A 26,437-nucleotide genomic window follows, 5' to 3' on the forward strand; every position below is an offset into this window, starting at 1 on the left:
CCTTTTCCCAATTCAGTTTCATCTGTTCATGATTTCTTACAATTAAATTTCTAAATGTGGCATATTTAAGATGTGCATGTATGAAAAATATTAGCCTAAGCCTACTTTTTTTGCTAGATAAGTCAATGCATGTTTTTTACTCATTAAACAACCCAAATAAAACTTTTATAATATTTATAATGTGAATTAATCAGTTACTAATTTATCTTTTATAGACTCAAACAAAACAGCCCTGGTCACTGGCCATGTAAAATGTTCACATGAAATCAAGACAGTCTAAGTAAATATTTTTTTTTTAGACTCAAGTAAACTTTGAAGTAAATGTTGTTCACAAATGTTACTAATGGAATTAAATGGAATAGCTAATATTAGCACACACACACACACACACACACACAAAACAGGGTCACCCAGGAACAAAAGCCCTATTTGTTTTTGATGCGATGCGTCAAAAGATAACAGAACCCATTATAATCTGTGATATTTTCTACACTGGATGCGGCGTGGAAGAAAGCTTCCAGAATGTTCAATGAGTTCAATGCTGTATTTGCACAAAGGCTAATACTGAAAGATGGACCACTTTTAAAGCAGAAGCTGCTGTTTATTTGCTTCAAACTGTAAGTAGATTTTATTGTTTGTACATGTCTTTTAAATAGTTCTGTTGCTATTTTTGGTTGCATCAAGGACATATACATGTCCATGTCCTTCTTTCTTCAGTCGAAAAGAAATTAAGGTTTTTGATGAAAACAGGATTCCAGGATTATTCTCCTTATAGTGGACTTCAATGGACTCCACTGTTAAAGTTCAAAATTACAGTTTCAGTGCAGCTTCAAAGGGCTTTAAATGATACCAGACAAGGAATAAGGGTCTTATCTAGGGAAACGATTGGTTATTTTTGAAAAAAACTGCAGCTGCGTTCATTCCGCAAGTTGAATAGGGAAGGCGTAGGACATACAGCGTAAAGTTTTTGAAGAATACGGAAGGTGGAAGCACTTGCAAGGCAATCATTTGTGTTTATAAAGCATATACAGTTGTATTTTTTTTATTTAGAAAATGGCTGATCGTTTCGCTAGACAAGACCCAGTTTTAAATGACTACTTGAAAATGGGAATAATGATCTGGGCTAAAATTATTTGATTAGCTTACCTAGAGACCGTGAAGAAACAGGACACGAACACAGCTGCATAGAAAACTGTTTCCTGCGTCACATACAGCATTGCGGTCGAGGGTAGGAATATCTGGCCTCTAAATGCTAAAAGACGTACAATAGACATATGTAAATATATTTCCAGCCAATGGTACTTTGTGACATAAGAGGAATAATGTTTTTAAATATCTTGAAATACCTCAGTTGTCTCTTCCCAGGATTGGAAAATGGTCATTTTAATTTCAAATGACTTTACAGAGAGTAACGGCTCCTTTCCCAAAGATAAATGCCAAAGTATACTTGCAATAGTTCCACTTTACCCAAATCAAATATACTTATATATCTTTAGTTGGACCTACTTCCGCACAATTAAAGTTCATCAAGTACGAAATTATTGTTCCAATTTAGCAGGCCTTCAGGCAAGTATATCAGTTTAGTATACCAAAAGTAGAATTGCAGGGTATTTTTATTAAGTACATAAAAATGTATATGTATTTGTAGTATACTTAGCATGAAATAAATCTTATAGGCTGTTATTTCAGTCAAAAATGGCACGAGGACATACATGAAAGGCTGTGGTTATTTTTAATGTTCAATTACAGCACATTAAAAGAAATCAATTCGAAACTGCACTTTATTTACAGTATCTCAAAGCTAACGTGCCATTTTACAGCACAGACCCTAATATGTGCCAATAAACCAGTCATCCACAACATTTAAAAGGTAAAACAAAGCAATAAAAATATATACACAATAAAAAAAAATACACAATATTTACAAAGCCAACAGGGTGCACAATTTTGAGCAACAATTAAACACTTTGGCAGCACACAAATTTATAACTTTTTTTCTTGCTGCAATATTTTCAAGGCACAAGAGCCAGAGCGTTAACCAGCATCTGAATAGCACAAAGAGGATCCACAATGTCCTTCATTTTGTCACGGCGTAGAACCCAGTCTGGAGCAAACCTGAGGGAAATCAAAATATTGGCAGGATCAGTATCTTCATTACAACACAAACAAGAGCAAAAGGTTTTACAGATAACTGCATACCTGGCCACAGGTTTTGACTTTGGGTGGCTTGGAGAAGGAAACTTCCACTGAGAGACGTGTTCATTTTCTGCTTGACTTTGTTTCTCTCAGCATCCATTTTGTACTTTCGAAGCCCAAGTCGGTAGATGCTACGAATGCGATCCAAAACCTTCGGTAGCTTTCGGACCTCCTGTTTGAAAAGAGCATTCAAACTATGAAATGTTTGAGCAAGCTTTCATGACAGAACATTCCTTCAGCTAATTTCATGAAAATTATAAATTCAACAAGTTAAGCAGCACTTTTTCAGCTTTTTTTTTTTAAACTGAGGACCGAGCTAACTTTTATTGAACCAATTTCCTTTTTTTTTGGACTTCAGGTTAAAAGGGAATGCTGGCACATTTGGCTGCTGCTAGTCTCTCCCATTTTTATTGTTTTTAAATGTTTATCGGATTATTCTGGGTGGTCAGTGGGGTTTTGGAGCTTTTGAGGCCCCTCTTGTTACTCATCCTATTGCAATGCAGAATTACATTTTAATTTTAGGACTGCTGTTTTTATCTCTGAATAATATCTGCTGGAATCAACCCTTCTGTTGCCCGGCCCAGGACTTACGGTAGGAGTCCACTGGCATGTGGTGGGCGGAGCAAGCTTTTCAATTCATTCCTATGGAAGTCGAGATTCACAATCCCAAAATGCACATTGCGAACGTGAAGTTTAACTTCCATAGGAATGAATTGATAACACTTGCTTTGCTCCACCCGCCCTGCGCCAGTTGACACCTACTGTTAGACAGAGGTGGGTAATCCAAAGAGGTCAAAGAGTAAAAGTCCTGCCATATTTTTATTCCACCCACTGAAGCATTAATGAGATAAATAAGTGATTGAGTGATGATTGAGCATTATTGAAGACACCTGATGATAACAAGCAGAATCACCAAAGGAGAAAATCACAATTTTTAAGTTACCATCATCGAGGTCAGGGTTTGTTTTAGTTGAGCTTTTGACCCTTGACATTTTAATATTAGTTTTTGTTTGAGCAGTTTTGACTGCATTAAAACCAACAAGAAAAGGAAAGTTAAAAGATGATCAGGTTGTGTTGGTTATGTTTTAACATAATCATTATTTGGTCTGAGTTACTGAACTCATTTAGAGCCCAATCTCTGAGTTAGATTTACGTTATTGATTACAGCACAAGATCAACTTTATCAATACAATTTTTTTTTGAGTTCTGATTTAAAAAAAAAAAAAAAAAACAGAGCTCATTTAAACACACAGACATCAAGAATCGTCCTGTGAATCTCAACAGTGGTGGCCATCATAAAGCATGTTGCAATGTGTCACGGGGCAGGCCACTCAGGCTGCACCCACCCCTAAGACCCGTACCACCCTTGGGGAGTCGGACAGAGGCCGGGCAAGGACGACAGACAAGACTTCAAGTAACACAGTATTTTATTGAGTATAAAAAGGGAATCTAAAATGATGAGTCTTCTGGGCAGGGTCGTTCCGTCCTGCGGACCCGCCGGAGACCCACAGAGTGCGATATAGGGGGGTGCTCTAGTGAGTGGCTTCGTTATCTTCCAATGGGAGAGATGGGTCGGGGCTCACACTGGGAGGAGACTGCTGTAGGACCGTTCAGGTGCGTATTTCGGGTGACGTACTCCCTTCTTCCCAGAGGGAGGACGGGTCGGGACTTACGACCGGAGGGTCTGTGGTGGAACAATTATGGTACGTGTTTTGGATACGTACTCCTCTTCTTCTGCAGATGACAGGCAGAGAACTGACGGCTGAGGAGCTCCACTACCAAGCAGTCCAGGAAGTATTCCAGTATGAAATCCTCTTGAAGGGCTGGCAGGCACAGAGCTTACAATAGAAGAAGTTCACTGCAAAGCAGACAGGTGAATACACAGATACGTAATCCTCTTCTTCAGCAATGACAGACAGAGAACTTACAGCTGGAGGAACTTCACTGCAAAGCAGTCAGGTGAGTATTTCCAATATGAAATCCTCTTGAAGGGCTGGCAGACACAGAGCTTACAATAGGAGAAGTTCACTGCAAAGCAGGCAGGTGAATACACAGATACGTAATCCTCTTCTTCAGCAATGACAGACAGAGAACTTACAGCTGGAGGGCTTCACTGCAAAGCAGTCAGGTGAGTATTCAGGTATGACTTCCTCTTGAAGGACTGGCAGCCCTTACGAAAAAGAAGTTTATTCAAGTGTGCAATTAGTATACTTCTTTTAAACTAAAAATAAGAAAGTATACTTTCAGTCTACTCTTTATATACTTCTCAGAAATATACTTTATGTACTTCTGAGATATATACTCAAAATTGCACTAAAGTATACTTGACAAAAGTCTAAGTATATTTGGCCTATACGTGGACTTGTTTATGGACTCGATCTACTTTAAATAAAAAAAAAAAAAAAAAAAAATTAAACTTACTTATATTTAAGTGTTGATAAAAAGGATTCATGAAGCTAGAATAAAATGTTTTTAAAATGGAAAGAGTTAAAGTACAGTTCAAGGTATTTCAAGTATAAAAAATAATACCTAAATAGGAACATAGAAGTATGCTTAAAGTGCAAAAATAATATATAAAAAGTAAACTATAAGTGTGATGTCATGTTCACTTAAAGAAAACTTAAAAGTATACTTGCACTAAACTAGCAGTTTACTGAGAGTCAGAGGTGGACATTCCAGGGGTCAAAGAGTAAAAGTCCTGCCATATTTTTATTCCACCCACTGAAGCATTAATGAGATAAATAAGTGATTAATTGAGTGATGATTGAGCATTATTGAAGACACCTGATGATAACAAGCAGAATCACCAAAGGAGAAAATCACAATTTTTAAGTTACCATCATCGAGGTTTGTTTTAGTTGAGCTCTTGATCCTTGACTATTATAATATTAGATTTTGTTTGGGCAGTTTTAACTGCTTTAAAACCAACCAAACAAGCAAAGTTAAAAGATGATCAGGGGGGTATTCCAGAAAGCAGGTTATGTGATATACCTGGGTATGTCTAAGAGTAAGTAAGCGGATAACCTCAACTTTCGGTTCCAAAAACGGAGGTAACTTGCTCCGGAGCAGGTTATGTTCAAGGGTTAGTTAGTTTAATTCAGATGCATGTTATATTATTAATATGGTTATATTAATGTATCTAAATTTGTTATATAGTTACAGTTATATACACAATGTTATATTATACAATATGTAAATGTTTATTCAATTCTAATATATGAATTTTATTGTCATCTCACACATGGATCTGCTTTTTATCCTTTATAACAGGACATTTTCTATGCTATGATTTCTATAATAAAATGCATATCATATATGTGATATTTTATTAAATAATTAGCATCAAACAAACAATATTAAGATTAAAAATGATTGCATAACCACCCAATAGGTGGTGATGTGCACCAAGTAGGTTATGTAAATCGCCATTAAACAAAAGAAGAAGAATGAAGTAGAATGGCGCACTTTTTCTTAGCGTCTGTTTCCATGGTGAATCATCAATTCATCGCTCTGTTGAGAATGTCTTGTGTGTTAACCGGGAACATACTCTGGGTTGGCTGAACTTATTCCCGGACGCATTTTTGGAACCAGCATACCTTGAGTAAGCAAGGTTTGGGTTAATCAACCGAGAGTTCAGGGTATATGTGACAGTAAGTTAACCCTTCTTTCTGGAATACACCCCAGGTGGTGTTGGTTATGTTTTCTCAAAACCATTATTTGATCTGAATCACTGAACTCATTTAGAGCTCAATCTCTGAGTTAGATTTACATTATTGGTTACAGCAGCACAGCAGCATAACCAACACCACCTGATCATTTTTTAACTTTGTTTTTCTTGGTTTTAATGCAGTTAAAACTACCCAAACAAAATCTAATATTACAGTATTTCACAATTGCTAAAACACATTTCTTGAAACCATCACTCATTTTCTCAAAACATTAAACACAAATCCAATCTTCAAACTAATTTCACAAAACCTCTGACTCTTATGGCAAAATCAAACAAAGCTTTCAGATCATACACACATTAAGCAAAATATAAACACATACAGATCATTCATTAGACACTACATTAAAAAATGGAAAACACAACATCCAGAACATGAGGTTACAGAAAAAAAAGTATATTGTAACACAGTAAACACATTTTGCCATTACATAAAATGTATAGAAATCAGTAATGTGAATTTAAAGTATACTGTATGTACTGCAAGTACAGTATTATATTCAATATTATATAGTATTGAATGTCTGTATATACAGTACTTACATACTGCAAACATACAGCAGTCTAAATGCAAATGACTAAAAGGTAAAAGAAAACTCTAAATGAAAAGCATGATACAGTACACACACAAAAAAAAAAAAAAAAAGTTCAGAGTCAGTGAGAGATTCATTCTGCTTCAGCATCACGTCTTCATGTTGGGTCCGGCCTAAATCAAGTAAGTCAAGTCACCTTTATTTCAATTGCAATTTATACTACACAGATACTAGTCTAGTCTAGTATAGTATAGTATAGTATAGTCAAAGCAGCTTTACAGTGATAACAGGTACATGGTGATCAGTAATGCAAAGAGGGTTCATTTTGGCTGTACAGCTCTAAAAGAAAATAGTGTCATTGTTCAGCTGAAGTCAGTTCAGTGTTGATTCACTTACATTGTAAAGATCATCAATTAGTATGTAAATTACTGTAATTATTTTCCTCTATAAAGCAGTTCTGCAGAAAACAGTGATGTCATCATCTAGGCTAGCTTCGTTCAGTTCTCATCCTATAATGTCAGTACTGTCAGATCAATAATATTGTTGAATATTATTGAATATTGTTGACATTTTCCACATCACAGGCATGTCATCTCTTGCCAGGCAAAGGGAAAAACCTGTGCTGGATCCAGCCTTGACAGCCTTGTCTCCACACCCCTTGCTCTTTCTCCTCATCATCCTCTTACACATACTCTTCCTCCTCTACTTTTCAGATTGTTTCCATCTATTGTTGGTATCATCATTCAGCACCTGTCACCTGTGCACTCTGAACTGACCTATATTTTATACAGTTGATTTGATCACTTCATTAGAAATAAGTGTGAATAATTTTGAGTCATTGTGTTTAAAGGATGACAACTGTGTTGTAGTTGTGTTTAACTTTTGCCACATGTATTTACCATTTTGCAACACAGTGCAAAATGTGTTTTAGTGAGTAAGAATGTGTTTAGAGTTTTGCAAAAAGAGTGGATGAGATTTGCAAACAGTGTCTTAACTACCTGAACTTGTTTAAGGTTTTGCCTACAAAGTGACTGATTCGACAAATGGGTTTAGGCCACTGAGCACTGGGTTCAGAGAATGGGGTTTAGTGTTTTAGCAATTGTGAAATACTGTAAATAGTCAAGGGTCAAGAGCTCAACTAAAACAAACCCTGTGTCATGATCACTAGTGAGAGTGCCCTAGGCAGCCACTAGAGGGCACTCCATCCTGGACTCCTGTTTTCACCCCTTGGACTACAATTCCCATACTCACTCCTGGACTCGTTATCCCATTCATTGCACTCAGCTGTTTTGTGTTTCTTCATTAAGTGTCTGTCTATTTATTCTCAGTTGTTTCTGTCCTTGGTTGTGGTTTGTTGTATTGTTATGTGCACCATTTGTTTCTCTGGCTTTTTGGGAGTTGGAGGGGCTCCAGATCCTGGATTTTTGGCGCTTTGTCCATTATCTCTCCCACAGAAGCCGTTGGGCAAACCACGCTCAGCCAGAGCCCGTTCCTGCCTGTAAGTACACTCCAGAGTCTTCAGAGGAGGAGGGAACTGAGCCTCAGCTTCACTCCGGTAAAGGGAGGAGGAGGAGAAGGAAGAAGGCTTCTTCCATCCTTCAAGGCCAGGAGGCCGCTCCAGTCAGCGAGTCCGCTCCAGTCAGTGAGTCCGCTCCAGTCAGTGAGTCCGCTCCAGAGTCTTCAGAGGAGGTGGGCACTGAGCCTCAGCTTCACTCCGGTAAAGGGAGGAGGAGAAGGAGGAAGGCCTCTTCCATCCTTCAAGGCCCGGAGGCCGCTCCAGCCAGTGAGTCAGCTCCAGCCAGTGAGTCCACTACAGAGCCCGCTCCAGTCCGTAAGACCGCTTCAGCCCATGAGTACGTCCCAGTCAGTGAGTCCACTCCAGTCAGTGAGTCCACTCCAGAGCCCGCTCCAGTCAGTGAGTCCACTCCAGAGCCCGCTCCAGTCAGTGAGTCCACTCCAGAGCCCGCTTCAGTTAGTGAGTCCACTCCAGTCAGTGAGTCCACTCCAGAGCCCGCTCCAGTCAGCGAGTCCACTCCAGAGCCAGCTCCAGCCAGCGAGTGCGCCCCAGAGCCCGCTCCAGCCAGCGAGTCCGCCCCAGAGCCCGCTCCAGCCAGCGAGTCCGCCCCAGAGCCCGCTCCAGCCAGCGAGTCCGCCCCAGAGCCCGCTCCAGCCAGCGAGTCCGCCCCAGAGCCCGCTCCAGCCAGCGAGTCCGCCCCAGAGCCCGCTCCAGCCAGCGAGTCCGCCCCAGAGCCCGCTCCAGCCAGCGAGCTCGCCCCAGAGCCCGCTCCAGCCAGCGAGCTCACTTCAGAGGCCGCTCCAGCCAGCGAGTCCGCTCCAGAGCCCGCTCCAGTCAGCGAGTCCGCTCCAGCCAGGGAATCCATGTTGGGTGAGCCACCGCCTCACCCTCATAAGCGGAGGAGAAGGAGGAAAAGGGCTTCCTCCGTCCTACAAGGCCTGGAGATCACTCTAGAGGTTGTTTGTGGGTTCTCCAAGCGCCTTGCCCTGCCGGCGCCAACGAAGCGCCTTGCCCTGCCGGCGCCAACGAAGCGCCTTGCCCTGCCGGCGCCAACGAAGCGCCTTGCCCTGCCGGCGCCTACGAAGCGCCTTGCCCCTGCCGGCGCCTACGAAGCGCCTTGCCCTGCCGGCGCCTACGAAGCGCCTTGCCCTGCCGGCGCCAACGAAGCGCCTTGCCCTGCCGGCGCCGCCGCCCAGGCTGCCAGCCCTGCCGCCAGCTCTGCCAGCCCTGCCGCCGCCGCCGCCGCCGCCGCCCAGGCCGCCAGCCCTGCCGCCGCCGCCACCCAGGCCGCCAGCCCTGCCGCCAGCCCTGCCGCCGCCGCCGCCCAGGCCGCCAGCCCTGCTGCCGCCGCCCAGGCCGCCAGACCTACCGCCAGCCCTGCCGCCAGTCCTGCCGCCGCCGCCCAGGTCGTCTGCCCTGCCACCGTCAACCAAGCCTTCTGTCCTGCCGCCGTCAACCAAGCCGTCTGTCCTGCCACCGTCGTCCAGGCTTCCTGCCCTGCTGCCACTGCCCCGGCCGTTGGAACCGCTGGAACCCGCCTGGTCAGTTCCTCCAGCGCCGCCCTGGCAACCAGCCAGGACTCCAGACCCCAGGGAACCCGCCTGGTCAGTTCCTCCAGTGCCGCCCTGGCATTCAGCCAGGACCCCGACCCTCTTAGAGCCCCCGTGGTCTGTTCCACCGGCTCCCCCCTGGCCTTCGGTTGGGGGCTCTGGTCCTGGCCCACCATCCCTCCCCCTGATCCTCCTCCTGTCCACCTCCCTCCTGAGTTTTTGTGTTTTTCATTTTTGTTGTCTGGTGGAGCGTCTGGTAGCCGCTCCTTTGAGGAGGGGTAATGTCATGATCACTAGTGAGAGTGCCCTAGGCAGCCACTAGAGGGCACTCCATCCTGGACTCCTGTTTTCACCCCTTGGACTACAATTCCCATACTCACTCCTGGACTCGTTATCCCATTCATTGCACTCAGCTGTTTTGTGTTTCTTCATTAAGTGTCTGTCTATTTATTCTCAGTTGTTTCTGTCCTTGGTTGTGGTTTGTTTCTCTGGCTTTTTGTTTCGTGGATTATCTGGATTTTGACCCCTTGCCTGTCTTTGGATTTACGTTTCTGGATTCCCCAATAAATACTTATGCTGCAACTGGATCTCAACATCTTGTTCTTGTGTGCCCGTGACACCCTGACCTCGATGATGGTGGCTTAAAAATTGTGATTTTCTCCTTTGGTGATTCTGCTTTTTTTTTTTTTTTTTTTTTTTTATTATGCAAACAGATAATTACAATATTTACAGAAAACAAATTAAATGCAGAAAACAAATACAAAGACCAACAAAACATACATAACAGTACAATTAGGGTGTGTTTGTGTGTGTGTGTGTGTGTGTGTGTGTGTGAATGTAAGTGTAACTGGGTGTGATAGTGGAGATATATATGAATATATATGACAATAATAATGATGAAGAGGGTAATAGTATCACACAAGAGGGAAAAAAAACAAAAACAAAAACAAAAAAAAAAAACTGATAAATGAGGGATGAGAAAGATGACAAAAGCAATAGTAATAGCAATATTAATAATAATAATAATGATGATGATAATAATAATAATAATAGCAACAGTAATAACAAAAATAATGATAAATCCAATTAATAAGAAATGACAAATAGTAATACTAGTATTAGCAGTAGTAGTAATGATAAACATATTAACGAATATACTCATTTCATCCGGAATGAGGGGGGAGGTTAAAGGATCAGGAAGAGGACAAATAAGATAATAGTAGTAGTAGTAGTAATAATAATAATAATAATAATAATATTCATACAGCCATTGATAGTAATGATAATAGTAGTAATTATAATAGCAATAATAATAATAATAATAATAATAATGAAAATATTGATAGGCTATCAAGGTGAGGCGCTGCGAGGGCCAGGGTCCCAAACCCCATACTCAACCCCAGCCGTCCCACACATGCCACGCTTACCCTGCCTTTGTTTTTGTTTTGTTTTTATAAATATGGTAGCTTTCATTGTTATACTCATGATATGTTTGTCAACTAGTGTATAATGCATTAAAAAAGTATGGCGTGCAGCATGGAACCAGCCCAGTGCAAAGCCCAGGCCGCCACGCACACGCCACACTTACCCTCTGTGTGCTTTTTTTTTTTTTTTTTTTTTTTTTGCGCTTTAAACTTGTTTTATATTCCAAATGAATGTGTGTGTGCACCTCATCTAACATGTGAAGCATTAAAACAGCGAGACAAGTGCTGAGCCAGCCGGAGACAAGAAAACCCAGGTGAAAGTACAAGCTGGAGGGCGAAAGCCCACGGCCCCCGGCCCCACACCACACTAACCCACAACTAATCAGAACCGCACATGGTAGGGGCTAGTATGCCACAGCCGACCAGGATCCAGAAGCAGCGAGAGAGAGAGAGAGAGAGAGAGAGAGAGAGATTTAAATGTAATCTTTTAAGTATTTTATTTATATTTAATATTAATTGGTGTTGCTATCTCTTCCTGACCCCCACCCCCCAGTTATGTGTGAGTATTAATGGTGTATCATTGAGGATGGCTTCAGACAAAGAAGGTCAGTGGATTCATGACTGTTGGAAGTTAAAGAGAGATAACCAAGAGGGGTGTAATTCTGGTGTATTATTGTGAGTGGAGTTAGACAAGTTTTCCATGGAGATGTACTCTATTAGTAAATTTTTCCAAGTTGTAATGTGTATGGTGTTCCTTGATTTCCAGTTCATGAGGATAGTTTTCTTGGCGATAGTTAGAGCCACCAGGAGTAATTGACTGTTTGTATTGTTTAAATTGATTATGGATATGTCACCTAATATACAGAGGGAGGGAGACAGCGGGATGTGACATCCCATAAGATTGGATAGTGAGTCAGTAACGTTTTCCCAGAATTTTTTAACTGAAGTGCAATCCCAAATAGCGTGTAAATAGGTGTCTGGAGTCTCACTGAGTATAATGTGAGCATGTTTCTGAAGCGAAACCCATTTTAAATAATTTCCGTCCAGTTAGGTGAAATCTATGAAGTACTTTATACTGTATAAGTTGTAAGTTGGCGTTTTTTGTCATGAAGTAGATATTTTTACAGATTTGTGTCCAGAAAGCGGCATTAGGAGCAATGGATAAGTCAGATTCCCATTTAGCATTGGGTAGGCTTATTGAATTGTCTGATTTGGATATTATTTTATATATTTTGGAAAGTAGTTTTTTTGGAGAGGTTATATTAATTAGCTCTGAGATTGGAGGGGGAAGGTCTAGATTAATTGTCTGAGTGTCAATTTTTGATTGAATAGATGATTTGATTTGTAAATATTCCAAAAAACAATTACTCCCAATGCCGTATTTCTGGACCAAGTGGGAAAATGGTGCCAATTTATTATTAAGGAGGATATGATGAAGTTGTGTGATGCCCTTATTTACCCATGTGCGTAAATTGAGTGGCTTCTTGTCAACAATAAAATCTGGGTTATTCCAGATCGGGGTGTATTTAGATGGTGCAATAGGGGTGTTTGTGATTTGATGAAATTTCCACCAGGCTGTCAGAGCTGCGGCTATTGTTGGTGTTTTAAAACAGTGATGCTTTTTGATTGTCTGATTGTAGAAAGGTAATTCTGAAATGTTAATGTCTTTACAAATTGACTGTTCAATATCTAGCCATGTGCTTTCTGATGGGTTTGGGTGAATCCATTTGTATATGTTTTGGAGCTGGTTAGCCAAAAAGTAGTGGTAGAAGTGTGGTACTTCCAGTCCTCCTTGTGTTTTTGGTTTTTGTAGTGTAGATAATTTAATTCTTGGGGTCTTATTTTTCCAATAGAATTTAGTGACAATTGAATCTAGTGATTTAAACCAGGTGAGGGTGGGTAGTGCTGGGGTCATTGTAAATAAATAGTTTAATTTAGGGAGTATAGCCATTTTAATTACTGATATTCTGCCCATAATGGATAGTGGTAAATTCATCCAGCGATGCAGGTCATCATTTATTGTTTTAAGTAATGGAGTAAAGTTGAGTCCAAACTGCTCTGACAGCCTCGGGGAAACCTTAATGCCTAAGTATGTGATATAGTTGGTGCACAAAGGAATAGGTGCCCACACAGCAAAAGGACTCCGTATCGGATCCACCACTGAGGTATCGCGCAGAGGTGGAAAGTCCAGGGCTCAGAAAGTGAAAGTCCAGGGCTCAGAAAGTGAAAGTCCAGGGCTCAGAAAGTAAAAGTCCTGACATATTTTTTTTTCCACCCACTGAAGCAGTGTTAAAGTTAATGAGATAGTTAAGTGATTAATTGAGTGATGATTGAGCATTATTGAAGACACCTGATGATAACAAGCAGAATCACCAAAGGAGAAAATCACAATTTTTAAGACACCATCACAGAGGTCAGGGTTTGTTTTAGTTGGGCTCTTGACCCTTGCCTTTTTAACATTAGAATTTACTTGGGCAGTTTTAACTGCGTTAAAACTAACCAGACAAGCAAAGTTAAAACATGGTCAGGTGATGTTGGTTATGTTTTCACATAATCATTATTTGATCTGAATCACTGAACTCATCTAGAGCCCAATCTCTGAGTTAGATTTACATTATTGATTACAGCAGCACTGTGATTCCACAGCACAAGATCCAGTTTTTTTTTTTTTTTTTCAAAATAATTCAAAGGTTTCATCAAAAGTTCTTAGGAAAAAAAGCCCTCATTTAGACACACAGAGATCAAGAATCATCCTGTGAATCTCAACAGTGGTGGCCATCATAAAGCATGTTGCAGTGCATTCTGGGTGCCACCAATCAAAACTCATCCACGGCTCCCATCATGCATTGCTGCAAGAATAAATTATGAGCTTAATTGTTTTAGTAATTTTCTTTATTCTCACTATTTTGTTTTTTGCTGTTTTTATGGGACTTTTCAGTAGCTTGTTTTCTAATGTTCAGAGTTGATCTGTTGATCAGAATATGTTGCTTGTCACCATCGTTGAGATTCACAGGCTGATTCTTGATGTCTGTGTGTGCCTTAAAGAAATTTTCTTTTGTTTTATTCAGAACAACTTTTGTGAAACCCTTTGGATAATACTGATAAAGCTGATTTTGTGCTGTAATCAATAATGTAAATCTAACTCAGAGATTTGGCTCTAAATGAGTTCAGTGATTCAGATCAAATAATGATTATGTGAAAACATAACCAACGTTACCTGACCAGCTTTTCTCTTTGCTTGTCTGGTTGTTATAATTCAATTAAAACTGCCCAAACAAATTCTAATATTAAAAAGTGAAGGGTCAAAAGCCCAACTAAAGCAAACCATGACCACTGTGATGGTGTCTTAAAAATTGTGATTTTCTCCTTTGGTGATTCTGCTTGTTATCATCAGGTGTCTTCAATAATGCTCAATCATCACTCAATTAATCACTTATTTATCTCATTAATGCTTCAGTGGGTGGAAAAAAAATATGGCAGGACTTTTACTTTCTGAGCCCTGGACTTTCCACCTCTGCCGCGAACGGACCCGTATCGGAGTCCACTTGCTCGCAGTGACGGATCCGCAACGAAGGCGGATCACGGACCCGCCTTGGCTTCGCGCTGCATCCGCTCCGCATCCGCGATTAAAACCTTACCTCCGCGGCGGGTCCGTTTGGGACCCGCAAATTGATACAACCGTTACAGTAAAGGCGCGTGCGCGTCCGCGGATCCGACATGGGTCCGCTCAGGATCCGCTGATTGACAGTAGAATTTATGGTGCCGCCCGGATGCGGATCTGATCCTCTGGGCGGCGTCAAAACGGATGTGACAGTCACGCGGGTTTGGCGACTTGAATGCGGATCCGCCACGGAGTCCCTTGCTGTGTGGGTGGTGTCTGGGATGTCACATCCAAGCTGTTGGAATGTAATGAAAGTATGGCAGATTTACTCCAGTTGATAGAGTATTCAGATATATTTGAGAATGAATCAATGAGTTTAATCGTTTCTTGTAATGATGATGTGGGGTCTTGTAAATATAGTAATATGTCATCAGCGTAAAGACTAATTTTGTGCTGCATGTTTAGTGTTTGAATTCCTTTAATGTTGCTGTTTTGACGGACGGCTGCTGCTAATGGCTCAATGAAAATGGTGAATAATGAAGGGGAGAGTGGGCATCCTTGTCTAGTCCCCCGTCACCTTTTGGTGATTCTGCTTGTTATCATCAGGTGTCTTCAATAATGCTCAATCATCACTCAATTAATCACTTATTTATCTCATTAATGCTTCAGTGGGTGGAATAAAAATATGGCAGGACTTTTACTCTTTGACCCCTGGATTACCCACCTCTGTATAAAGGGGATTACAATAATCAAGCCTTGTTGAAATAAAAGCATGGATGACCCTTTCAAAGTCCTTAAAAGATAGAAATGGTTTTACTTTGGCTAAGACTCTAAGATGGAAAAAACTGTTTTTGACTACCGTATTAATCTGTTTGTCAAATTTTAGACTGTTATCAAAATACACACCCAAATTCTTCACTAGTGGTTTCACACATGAAGACAATTTACCCAAATTTAGACAAGGGGAGGAAGCAGATTCTGAGGATTCAAAGACTATAATCTCTGTTTTGCTTTCATTGAGGTGAAGGAAATTTAAGGACATCCAGGCCTTAACATCTGCTAAACAAGCAAACACAGTATCCCAACCCTGATGATCAGATCCCAGGGGCAGATAAATTTGGGTATCATCAGCATAACAGTGGAAGGAGACACTGTGTTTCTTAAAAATTGACCCCAGGGGAAGCATATACAAGGAAAATAAAATCGGTGCGAGAATGGAACCTTGGGGGACACCACACACAAGAGGAGCTGTATCCGAAGTAAATTCACCAATACCAACGGAGAACCTTTTGTTATTAAAATAGGATTGAAACCATTTAAGGGCATTACCCTGAATGCCCACCCAGTGCTCCAAACGAGAGAGCAGAACAGAGTGGTCAATAGTATCGAATGCCGCACTCAGGTCTAACAGCACTAACACAGCAGATTTGCCAGAGTCAAGAGTCAATAAAATGTTGTTAAGAACTTTAACCAGAGCCGTTTCTGTAGAATGTTTTTTCTTAAAACCTGATTGAAACACTTCAAAAATATCATTATTAAACAGAAAGCTCTCCAGTTGGTGCAGAACAATTTTTTCTAGAATTTTAGATATAAAAGAAAGAATTGATACTGGCCTAAAATTAGTCAGCACTGTCGGGTCTAAGCTAGGCTTTTTGAGAAGTGGATGGACAATGGCATGCTTCATGTCATCTGGAACCATAGCTGTTTCGAGACAGCGGTTCACAATCTTTAAAACAGTAGGCCCAATCACCTCAAAGACTTGTTTAAAAAATCTTGGGGGAAGAACATCATGAGGGGATCCAGAAAGTTTAAGCTGGCTTACAATATCTTGTAAAGCTGGCAGAGTTACAGGCTCAAACTGATTCAGGATGCTGGTACAGGATGGGGGAACAGAAGGATCATGACAAGAAAAGGGGATATTTAGCCTGATATCTCTTATCTTGTCTACAAAAATTTTTTGAAATTTGTCACATATGTCTAGAGTCTCTGTAGGGAAGAGACCAACTGAGGGGTTAACAGCAGCATTAATAGTGGAAAAGAGTGCTCATGGATTGTCATGATTCTTTTCAACCAGATCTGAGAAATACGTGAACTTTGATGTTTTAACCACTTTCTTATAATGTATCAGAGTGTCTCTTAGTATTTCATATGAGATCTGCAGCTTATCTTTTTTCCATCTTCTTTCGGCCCTTCTACAGACCTGTCGGAGAGCACAGGTGTCATCATTTAGCCAGGGCTCAGATTTTGGTTTATGTTGTTTGGCTTTTATAGGAGCCACGGAATTTATTGCAGAGATAATATTGAACTGATTAAAACAATCCACACCACTCAAATTATCACAAAGTAAATCAGAGGTTTGAGACACCTCCTTAAAGGCAGCTGAAAACTCAGAACAGGTTGTTGGCGTGATCATACGAGACCATCGTACAGCCTTAGTAGGTGTTGTAATATTAAAACTGATGGGGACTCTAAATGTAATGGGCTTGTGATCAGAAATAACATGGTCATCCCTTACGAAAAACTAGTATACATCAAGTTCATTTGATCAAGTATACTAAAGTAATGTTCAAGTATAATATCAATGTACTAGTAGTAAACTTGTAAGTGTACTATTTTAATACCGCTTGGGACTAAATTGGCCCAATTGAAGTATACGTTTAAGTGTACTATAAGTGTAACAGTAGTAAACTTTAACTAGTTCACAGCTACGTTTCTCATTTGTACTGCATCTGTACTAAAAGTGAACTTATACTAGTATACTAGTAGTTTACTATTTTAATACTAGTAGTAGCTAAATTTTTAGAATCACCAAAGGAGAAAATCACAATTTTTAAGCCACCATCATGGAGATGAGGGTTTGCTTTAGTTGGGCTCTTGTCCCTTGACTTTTTAAAGTAAAATTTTGTTTGGGCTGTTTTATCTGAGTTATAACATCCAGACAAACAAGTGGAAAAAATGGTCAGGTGATGTTGGTTATGTTTTTACATAATCATTATTTGGTCTGAATATCTGAACTCATTTAGAGCCCAATCTCTGAGTTAGATTTACGTTATTGAGTACAGCAGCACAAGATCTGCTTTATCAACATAATCTGAAGGATTTCACAAACAGTTGTTCTGAGCAAAATATATATATATATATATATTTCTCTTAGGCACACACAGACATCAAGAATCAGCCTGTGAATCTCAAGGACGGTGACAAGCAACATATTCTGATCAACAGATCAACTCTGACCATTAGAAAACAAGCTACTAAAAAGTCACATAAACGGAACAAAATAAAATATGAGAATAAAGAAAATTACTAAGACAATTCAGCTCATAATTTATTCATGCAGCAATGCATGATGGGAGCCATGGATGAATTTTGATTGGTGGCTCCCAGAATGCACTGCAACATGGTTTATTATTCTCACCATTGTTGAGATTCACAGGCTGATTCTTGATGTCTGTGTGTGCCTAAAAGAAAGACTTTTTTTTTTTTGCTCAGAACAACTGTTTGTGAAATCCTTCAGGTTATATTGATAAAGCTGATCTTCTGCTGTAGAATCACAGTTCTGCTGTAATCAATAATGTAAATCTAACTCAGAGATTTGTGATTGTGATAATCAAATAATGATTATGTGAAAACATAACCAACACCACCTAATCATTTTTTCCATTTGTTTGTCTGGATGTTATAACTCAGTTAAAACAGCCCAAACAAAATTTTATTTTAAAAAGTCAAGGGTCAAGAGCTCCACTAAAGCAAACCCTCATCTCCACGATGGTGGCTTAAAAAATGTGATTTTCTCCGTTGGTGATTCTGCTTGTTAATATCAGTATCTTCAATAATGCTCAATCATCACTCAATTAATCACTTAATTATCTCATTAACTTTAACACTCTTGAGTATGGTCTCACGTGTACTCCCTGGAGAGTTAATTTAACACTGCAGTTTTTGCTGTGTAGGAACATAGAAGTATGCTTAAAGTGCAAAAATAATATATAAAAAGTAAACTATAATTGTGATGTCATGTTCACTTACAGAAAACTTAAAAGTATACTTGCACTAAACTAGCAGTTTACTGAGAGTATATTTCAAAGTGTACTTTTGTATACTAAAAATGTAGCTACTAGTATTAAAATAGTAAACTACTAGTATACTAGTATAAGTTCACTTTTAGTACAGATGCAGTACAAATGTGAACTAGTTAAAGTTTACTACTGTTACACTTATAGTACACTTAAACGTATACTTCAATTGGGCCAATTTAGTCCCAAGCGGTATTAAAATAGTACACTTACAAGTTTACTACTAGTACATTGATATTATACTTACTACATAAAGTATACTTAAAAAATATACTTGAACATTACTTTAGTATACTTGATCAAATGAACTTGAAGTATACTAGTTTTTCGTAAGGGATCTATTGCAACATCACATACTGATAGGCCATGTGAAAGCACTAGATCAAGAGTGTGACCATGGACATGAGTGGGAAAATTCACAAGCTGTATCAAATCAAAAGAGTCAATAAGGCTCAGAAATTCTTTAGCCAATATATTAGCTGGGCAACACACATGTATATTGAAATCCCCCAGAATTAAAAGTCTATCAAAATTGGGGATAATGCTCCCTAAAAAGTCTGAAAACTCATTAATAAAGTCTTTGTGAGGTTTAGGTGGACAATAGATGACTGAAATCGCCATTGAATTATCCAATTCCAAAACAAATATCTGAAGTTCAAAACTAGAATAGACATCAGTCGTTAACATCCGACAACAAAAGTTCTGTTTAAAAATAGAAGCCAATCCTCCCCCACAACGTCCTGAGCGTGGAGAGTTTAAAAAAGTGCAATCAGAAGGTACCAATTCGGAAAACGGGCTCAAGTCCCCTGGAGTAAGCCAAGTTTCCGTGATAAACAAGAAGTCTAGATTGCGTGAAGTAAAAAAGTCACTGAGGATAACCGTCTTGTTTGTCACTGACCTGGAGTTGATCAAAGACATCCTGATCCTGAATTGCAGGGTATTTTTATTAAGAACATAAAAATGTAAATGTATTTGTAGTATACTTAGCATGAAATAAATAAATCTTATAGGCTGTTATTTCAGTCAAAAATGGCACGAGGACATACATGAAAGGCTGTGGTTATTTTTAATGTTCAATTACAGCACATTAAAAGAAATCAATTCGAAACTGCACTTTATTTACAGTATCTCAACGCTAATGTGCCATTTTACAGCACAGACCCTAATATGTGCCAATAAACCAGTCATTCACAACATTTAAAAGGTAAAACAAAGCAATAAAAATATATACACAATAAAAAAAATACACAATATTTACAAAGCCAACAGGGTGCACAATTTTGAGCAACAATTAAACACTTTGGCAGCACACAAATTTATAACTTTTTTTCTTGCTGCAATATTTTCAAGGCACAAGAGCCAGAGCGTTAACCAGCATCTGAATAGCACAAAGAGGATCAACAATGTCCTTCATTTTGTCACGGCGTAGAACCCAGTCTGGAGCAAACCTGAGGGAAATCAAAAGATTGGCAGGATCAGTATCTTCCTTACAACACAAACAAGAGCAAAAGGTTTTACAGATAACTGCATACCTGGCCACAGGTTTTGACTTCCGAGGGGTGGCTTGGAGAAGGAAACTTCCATTGAGAGATGTGTTCATTTTCTGCTTGACTTTGTTTCTCTCAGCATCCATTTTGTACTTTCGAAGCCCAAGTCGGTAGATGCTACGAATGCGATCCGAAACCTTCGGTAGCTTTCGGACCTCCTGTTTGAAAAGAGAATTCAAACAATGAAATGTTTGAGCAAGCTTTCATGACAGAACATTCCTTCAGCTAATTTCATGAAAATTATAAGTTCAACAAGTTAAGCAGCACTTTTTCAGCTTTTTTTTTATATATAAAAACTGAGGACCGAGCTGAGCTAACTTTTATTGAACCAATTTCCTTTTTTTTTTTGGACTTCAGGTTAAAAGGGAACGCCGACACATTTGGCTGCTGCTAGTCTCTCCCATTTTTATTGTTTTTAAATGTTTATCGGATTATTCTGGGTGGTCAGTGGGGTTTTGAAGCTTTTGAAGTTCCCTCTTGTTACTCATCCTATTGCAATGCAGAATTACATTTTAATTTTAGGACTGCTGTTTTTATCTCTGAATAATATCTGCTGGAATCAACCCTTCTGTTGCCCGGCCCAGGACTTACGGTAGGAGTACACTGGCGCGTGGTGGGCGGAGCAAGCTTTTCAATTCATTCCTATGGAAATCGAGCTTCACAATCCCAAAATGCACCTCGCAAGCGTGAAGTTCAACATCCATAGGAATGAATTGAAAACACTTGCTTTGCTCCACCCGGCCCGTGCCAGTTGACACCTACCGTTAAGATTACCACAAGATTTCTGCTACAGTGGATTCCCTCTGCATAGCTTTAAAGGTGCCCTAGAATCAATAATTGAATTTACCTCTGCATAGTTGAATAACAAGAGTTCAGTACATGGAAAAGACATACACTGAGTTTCAAACTCCATTGTTTCCTCCTTCTTATATAAATCTCATTTGTTTAAAAGACCTCCGGAAAACAGGCGAATCTCAACATAACACCGACTGTTACGCAACAGTCGGGATCATTAATATGTACGACCCCAATATTTGCATATGCCAACCCATGTTCAAGGCATCAAACAAGCCAGTATTAACATCTGGAGCTGCACAGCTGAATCATCAGACTAGGTAAGCAAGCAAGGACAACAGCGAAAAATGGCAGATGGAGCAATAATAACTGACATGATTCATGATATTTTTAGTGATATTTGTAAATTGTCTTTCTAAATGGAGCGCGCGATTTAAAGGGGCTGCAGCATGAATCGGTGCATAGTTAATGATGCCCCAAAATAGGCAGTTAAAAAAACAGGGTTCATGCAGGTTTCAGTAAGTCAAATTTAAGACCTTTTTAAGACATTTTAAGACCATAAAGATTGAAATTTAAGACCTACACGACGCATTACCAAAAAATATTAAAATCAAAGAAATTCTGAAAAAAATCATTTCATTTCAATGAATTCAGTCATTGCAGCCGCCCAACCCCTTTTCCCCACCCCTCTAGGGGTCAGCCAGCTGTTTTTATCTTTGTTTTTGTTTTCCGTTTATATATATATATATATATATATATATATATATATATATATATATATATATATATATATATATATATATATATATATATATATATATATATATATATATATATATACATACAGAATCTGAATTAAAATGTGTTTGATTACATTTCAAAATTTTGTGTCATAAAATTATATCGCGCATACAGCTCAACTAACGCCATCGTTATAAAGGTGTTTAAACAACAATACACTTCCACTTGCATGTATTTGACAATCGGAATATCAGATATTTCATGCCATAGCTAACACATTTGTGAATATTCTGAATAAAAAAGGAAAAATGACATAAAAGCAGATCATCATTCATTCAGCGCTGTTGCTGCTGCGGTGTGTCACGTGACAAGCAATGACGCGTCACCATGGAAACCATAAAATAACGGTCGCCTATAGGCCTACACTACACACCGCTTGTAACCAACAGCAGAAATCGCTGTGATCTAGCCATGTCTCGTTGAAAGTACACTTTCCCATTTTCCACACGTAGCCGAACTTTAACAAACTCTGAGGAGATGCAGACGTATCTCGCGGGCAGGTAAGTTACTGCATTTATCACGGGATTTGTAGTTTTATCAACGCGTATACCAACACCAATATACCCCAGAAAGAACTACGACTCGCTACTTTTTTGCTACTTTGTAATAACTTTCAGCAGGTAGCGTTTCTGGAAATGGGTTAAAAAAAATTTAGACCTGACTAAATGAAATTTAAGACTTCGGATGAAAATCTGGCCGTTTTTAAGACTTTTTAAGGCCTTAAATTTAAAGTTCAGAATTTTAGACTTTTTAAGACCCCGCGGGAACCCTGAAAAAAATTAATTAAAAAAAATCTATGGGGTATTTTGAGCTGAAACTTCACAGACTTATATTACATCTTTTGAAAAGACGTTCTACGGCACCTTTTAGGTACATCACTTGCAAATTGCTGAACCTAAAAATAACTATTATTTAGCAAATGGCACCTATGAGCTTTGCCGAAATGTCAGAATACTGCTATACATTACTCATCATCGGATGCCAACATTGTGCCAAGCAATCTTTTTGAGTCCCTTAAATCTGGCTTCTTCAAACTACATAGCACTGAAACAGCATTAGTTAAGGTTACTAATGACTTGTTAATTGCTGTGGACTGGGCTGTCTTTCAATTCTGATTCTTCTCGATTTCAGTACAGCTTTTGTCACTGTAGACTATTCTCTTTTACTAGAAACATTGTTTTGTCACCTGCAAACACTGCAAGACTGCGCACCAAGTTATCTTTTTCTATGGATGAAAACTGACCAATACACTTACATTTTCCCGCATTGATTACTGTAATGCTCTACTTGCTAGGGTCTCTAAATAAATTGCAGTATGTGCAAAACACAGCTCCCAGAATCCTGACAAGGACCAGGACAAGTGAGCACATCACTCCTATCTTGGAATCCTTGCACTGGCTCCCTGTTAGGTTTTGTTTAGATTTTAAAAGTATCATGCTTACTTAACAAGGCTTTGCATGGTTTGACACCACAATATTTGTCAGAACTTTTAACTCTCTTTACCCAAAGCGTAATATCCGCTCCTCCAATTCTGGCTTTTTATTCGTTCCTCCAACTCGATTACGCTCTATGAGTGACCAGACCTTTTCTCTCTGAGATCAGACATGCTGAATCTTTGCGTTTTTAAATCTTCTCTTAAAACTTTTTTTCAGGCTAGCTTATATGTGATTTATAAAGTTTCGATGTGTGTTTTCATTTAATCTTTCCCCATTTCAATGTATTTTTATTTGATATTTGTAAAGTGCATTGAGATGCAACTTTTAAAAGGCACTATCAAAAAAAAGAAAAGAAAAAAAAAAGTTTATTATTATTTCTATTATTATTAAAAACACCCACCATTGCGCTCCTTTCATCCTGGACAAAGAGAACCAAGAGAAAACAAGCTTTGGTGAAGATGCTGCCACCTTTTTCTGCAACCTTATCTCCAGCTTTCTCCCGGTAGATCTGCAGAAGATCCAGGAGGGTTTCTACAGAGTTGTCCACATCATAAACTGCATCAATGGTTCTGTTGTGCTGAAAAATATGAAGAAAATAAATTAAAATTCACAGAGCAAATACTGCACCATGCAATTTAATTAATCACATATCAGGTTATTTGATACAATATGTAATTTATTAATTAACAGCTCTAATTATGAGGCAACATACTTTTGATAGGTTGAGAAGGACTTGGATGGATAATGTGATGATCTCCATTGAAGGCACACTTCTGTTGCAGCTCCTTATCAAAGTGAAGATGGTGTGCGTTGCTCCACTTTCAACAAGACGTTCACAGCACTCTGGTGAAAGTCTGGTGGCAGTTTCTTTAACCATAAAAAAAAGATAACGTTAGTTAACATTTTATGAAACAACCAACCTCCTAACTTTGAAAACAGCGTCTTACCTAAATGTTTCAAGGCTGCAAGAATGTAAGCATAATTCTGAAGTCCAAGCAGGTAGCTCAACGCTGTTGTGGTCTTGTTACACAGCTTGTCCTCTTCCTTCACCTTTCGATTTACTTCCCTGAGACGTCGCCTCATGGAAATGACACTGCTTGTGTCATGATTTTTTCTTGAACAATGACCCCTCCAGAGTGCCTTAATCGCATTGCAAAAGTTTCATTTAATAGAGTTGTTCATGCAAAATTGAAAACACTTTCATTGTATGTAAAAGACCAACATCAACATACTGCCTTTGGTGGTCTAAAGAAGAAAGTAAGTTTTACTAATTTGGAAAAAACAGTAAACGGTGAGTAAAATACAAAATGACAAAACACATCATTGACAGAAAATACATATTTATGTAATACAATATAAAATGTATATGCATTATGTATCAAGTCTTTTATTTGTACACCATTTAATTTAAGACACCATACCTGCGCCTTTATTATTCCACATTGTAGCTTCTCCTTGCGACGTCTAAGAAGGAGCTTCCTGACTGCACACTGGATAGTACCGGCAGCTTGGTTGCGACGATGTAACCATGTTCTCACTGCCCTCTGGGTCTTGATGATGGCTTCTCTGTCTTTAAGATATTTCTTTCTCTGCAGCTTTGCCCTAAAACATTGCTAGAAATTTGGGGAGAGGAAGAGAAAATGTATAGTTAAATTAAGAGCATTTATAATAGGCTAAATGTGAAATAAGCTAGTGGCTAACCTTCTACTGCATGATATAACCTCTGGCTAACAAACACAATTATTTATTTATGCGCTTTACCCAAGTTCATGATGCATATAAAACATCAATTAAATGGTTAAAGATGAGAAGACTTTGTATAAATCAATAAGATGTTTTTGTTTGTCATGCCAAATCTAAGTAGTGATATTAAAACCAGTGCACATGTGGAGGATGCATATATTTTTGTGAGAAATGTTCTCCAGAGTATTATATAAGCTGTGTTGAGGGGTAAATGCACAGCTTGAAGCGGGCCAGTACACACAAGTATGCAGTCCCCCCAACACACACACTTCGAGCACTGGGTAAAATGTAATTTTACAGCATTTGGCATTAAATAATTTGTCACATTGATGGAAATACATGCTTGTTGCAGTCAATATACCCAAGAAATTATTTTGTTTTAAAGGTGCAATGTGTAAATTTTGCAGCATCTAGCAGTGAGGTTGTGAACTGTAACCAGTGGAGCTTACCCCTCCCTTTTGGAGAAGCTACGGTGGCCGTCTGGCCGACACAAGACAAAGATGTCATCGTCTGAGACAGCAGAGAGTCCATTAGTCAGTGAAGCAATAAGGTTTCTTCTTACTTCTAAGAAAGAATGGTCTCTGCTTCTAATAAACCAGACGACTACTGACTACCGACTTACTACTACTACTACTACTACTACTAAAAATGACAACTTGACATGGAGGGGGACCTGCAGTGTTTGAGACTAAAATTACTCATTCTAAGGTAATAAAAACATAATGGTTCATTATAAAAGTCTATACACCACTGAAAACAGTTATGTTTATTATATTGCATTTCTGTCAATAGATACTCCCAAATTTTACACATTGCACCTTTAACATGTAGAGGATTAAATGTACCTGGATGTACAGGACTGAAGAGATTTTCTTCTTGGCTGATTTAAGAGCCCAGTGCGCTCGCACAGCTCTCTGAATCCTTACTGCGCAGAGATGATGGTAAACGGCAGCTGTGAAACGATGACGTCTTGCAGCACAAATCATTTCTTTTACCTATAAAAGAAATAAGTTAATACTTTATAAAACATTTAGTAACTTTTAACATATTCATTCCCCTTAATTTACTCAAGAAACTTTGAATCGTGGATGGGCATTGAGTAATCTACTCCCACTATCTGGTTGCAGAACAAGTACTTCAATAGTCAATTACTTGTGAACATCCTTAGTAATAACATTTCTTGCCTGTTGTCTTGCAAGCCAACCACGCCACAATGCCTGAAGATAAACAGCGGCATTGTGTCGTCGTCTTAGATTTTCTTCCTCGACTCTGGCAAGCTGCAAGACTCGGAAACGCCGCTGTAGTATTATGGCGGCAGCTCTCTGTTGGCGATACTGTCGTCTTTGGGTAAAGCCTCTGAAAGCTGATTGTATCTTCACAGCAGCTGTTATTTGCTGTGAAAAAGAATAGACTGAAGAGTTAGTGATGATTTCAAAGAGTTGGTAAACAATTTTATTTTGAGATATTATTGTGAATAATAGGATTGTTTTTA

General features: G+C 39.2%; 1 protein-coding gene across 2 annotated transcripts in view; it reads right to left on the minus strand.

Annotated features, from left to right (window-relative positions):
- Positions 1-1,713: 1,713 nt before the first annotated feature.
- aspm (assembly factor for spindle microtubules) overlaps positions 1,714-26,437 on the minus strand; it is a 47,282-nt gene continuing 22,558 nt past the window's right edge. Inside the window, exons 23-30 of one of the 2 annotated variants that reach the window (XM_048182885.1) lie at positions 26,130-26,339; positions 25,791-25,940; positions 24,624-24,815; positions 24,150-24,342; positions 23,915-24,069; positions 23,603-23,779; positions 20,156-20,328; positions 1,714-2,115 (exon numbers count right to left, since the gene is read on the minus strand). In XM_048182885.1, coding sequence (XP_048038842.1) covers positions 2,013-2,115; positions 20,156-20,328; positions 23,603-23,779; positions 23,915-24,069; positions 24,150-24,342; positions 24,624-24,815; positions 25,791-25,940; positions 26,130-26,339 — 1,353 coding nt within the window. In that variant the 3' untranslated portion in view covers positions 1,714-2,012. Of the gene's footprint in view, positions 2,116-19,670; positions 20,072-20,155; positions 20,329-23,602; positions 23,780-23,914; positions 24,070-24,149; positions 24,343-24,623; positions 24,816-25,790; positions 25,941-26,129; positions 26,340-26,437 lie in introns of those variants that run through there. The other variant, XM_048182884.1, reaches the window with a different exon arrangement.

This window comes from Megalobrama amblycephala, linkage group LG2, assembly GCF_018812025.1.
Source record: "Megalobrama amblycephala isolate DHTTF-2021 linkage group LG2, ASM1881202v1, whole genome shotgun sequence".
Lineage (NCBI taxonomy): Eukaryota > Metazoa > Chordata > Actinopteri > Cypriniformes > Xenocyprididae > Megalobrama > Megalobrama amblycephala.